Below are 2172 nucleotides of genomic sequence, written 5' to 3'. Positions count from 1 at the left end.
TGTGGCGAACCTTCTCTTCATCACTCATGAATGCGATTAAAACATTTCCTACTATATATTCGATTTTATGAATTTTTACAAACCCAACCTTGCCAGCCGAGCAATTTGTTTCTATAAATCCAACCAATCTTTGTGGACCGTTGGATCTAAATCTGGTCTGTTCATTTTGGTTCCTTGCTAAAACCTAACCATAGCCACCCACCCACTCCTCCCATGCGCCGCCAGGCGCCGCACACCCTCTATCCTTCGTGCAATCACTTTTCTGTACCACCATAGTCATACGTGCCATCTTTATCATCTCGAATATTTCCACGCAACCGTATACACTATATCCACCATCACCCACCGCTCTGATGCGGCGATCACGTAACTCACCGCAAACGCTCGGATGTTGTATAAACTTTTTTTCTTCTTGTTGAAGGAATGGTACAATAGCTTAAGAAGAAATCTAAACCGAACAAAAGAGGGGGTACTCATCCGCTCATATCGACATCATCGAACGGTCGCGGTAGCATCCCCTTCGAGTACAAACGAAGTAGAAGAAAACATAACTTGCAAAAGTCGACTCGAAAAAAGGTTCAGAATGAAACAAAATGTCGACTCTAAAACTACGGAAATAATGATGCATGAATGTTCGGCGTCTCATCGACGATGCGCGTCATCTGATGCCTGGCACCGGCAGGTTCATGCGTTCCAAGAACTATTACACCCTTGCATCACGAGAAGTTGATGTAGATGCTGCCCTGCTTGGCGCATCCGCAAGATGGGCACCCCGACGCTGCTTCCGCGCATGGCCCGCAGATAGAGAGGTGCCGGCACGGCAATAGCACCACCACCGGCGCATTCTCACCGCACGCCTTGCACATTCCGGCTCCTGTCACCGGAGGCTCCACTACCGGCGTCTCCACCTCCTTCCCCCTGCAGAATGCCTCGTGGTAGTCCCCCCAGCAGCATGACTCGGCGTCGTCCTCACCTTCACCTTCACGGCTGCCACTGCCATGGTAACGGACTGCTTGCTGGGCAAGCGCCCGCTCTAGGTCGGCGCGGAGCACGTTGGCCTCGGTCTGCTTGGATTGCGCGTCCATGCGCCACGCCTCAGCCTCCATGTAGAGGGTCCTGAGGCGCTCCCCGAGTTCACAGTTCACGCCCCAGTTGTGCATGATCTCCTGGTCCTTGGCCAAGAGCCGCTTCTCCACCATGGCCTCCACGGTCGAGAGCATGAGCGTCTCATGCCTGCGCATCTCCTCCTCCAAAGTATTACAAAACCTTTCTGCCTGCATCATCCATTACGGTTAACGAAAGCTACATAATCATCAAACGCAAAGTATGGATCTGTAGTGCATGCATGGTGGCGATTTGATCTGGACACTTACTTCGTTGCGCAGGCTGCGGTCGACGACCATTTGCTGCTGTTGCGCCTGCGCTGCGCCAAACGCCGACGAGGACTGCTCCTCGCGCTTCCACTTGTTGTTGGTGTTTATTTCCTGAACACCGTCAAGCTCAACACCCAACGTTGGTGACGGAATCGGCGCCGTGACAAGGCCCGAGTGGTCTCCCTGCTGGCTCGGCACCGCAGAGCCATACAAAGGCCCACTGCTCATAGGCATAGCAGCGGCGGAGGCACCCGCGGCGAGCCCGTGAGCAGCGGCAGGCTGGTGGTGGCCGTTTCCGAGTATCATCTGCTATAAGCGTTGGTCGTCTATGGCCATCACACGCCGTATATATAGAGCCAAGGCGGCGCGTTCCAGGGGTCAGAGGTGAGGGGTGGGGTCATCGATCGGTGGGGTGGCAAACGACGCGCAAGGTTGGCAGCGAGCGGGGGTATTAATGGCCTTTGGTTGGCGTCGAGTGAGAAGAGCAACTGAAGATTAGATTTGACCCCAAATAATTCCTCTCCTTTTCAGGATGGATTTCCATTTCAATCTTCCTAAATTTGGAGTAGAAACCAAGAATTCACCGTGTTTCTTTCTTTACAAATCTGCAACCAACGTATATGCACCCAAATTGCTGGCTTCTGTTCGTGTCCAACGATCGATCCGGTTGGTTGACTTGCAAAACCCCAGGGAAAACCTAGATAGATGCCGAGTTGCATGGGCATACTCGTTTACAGTAGTATATATATGTTCTAGCGCCAAAGCAGCGTGCATCGTTGAGTAGTAGTTGCTTCAACCT

At 52.4% G+C, this 2172-nt stretch overlaps 1 protein-coding gene across 1 annotated transcript; it reads right to left on the bottom strand.

Annotated features, from left to right (window-relative positions):
• Positions 1–479: 479 nt before the first annotated feature.
• Positions 480–1679, bottom strand: LOC119320970 (BOI-related E3 ubiquitin-protein ligase 1-like). Its single transcript, XM_037594859.1, has 2 exons — positions 1374–1679; positions 480–1274 (listed from the first exon to the last, which is right to left on the bottom strand). The coding sequence occupies exons 1-2, from the start codon at positions 1677–1679 to the stop codon at positions 717–719; spliced, it is 864 nt and encodes a 287-aa protein (XP_037450756.1). The 3' UTR covers positions 480–716.
• Between the last annotated feature and the right edge of the window lie 493 nt (positions 1680–2172).

This window comes from Triticum dicoccoides, chromosome 6B (assembly GCF_002162155.2).
Source record: "Triticum dicoccoides isolate Atlit2015 ecotype Zavitan chromosome 6B, WEW_v2.0, whole genome shotgun sequence".
Lineage (NCBI taxonomy): Eukaryota > Viridiplantae > Streptophyta > Magnoliopsida > Poales > Poaceae > Triticum > Triticum dicoccoides.
This window is presented reverse-complemented; position numbering and strand designations above follow the sequence as displayed.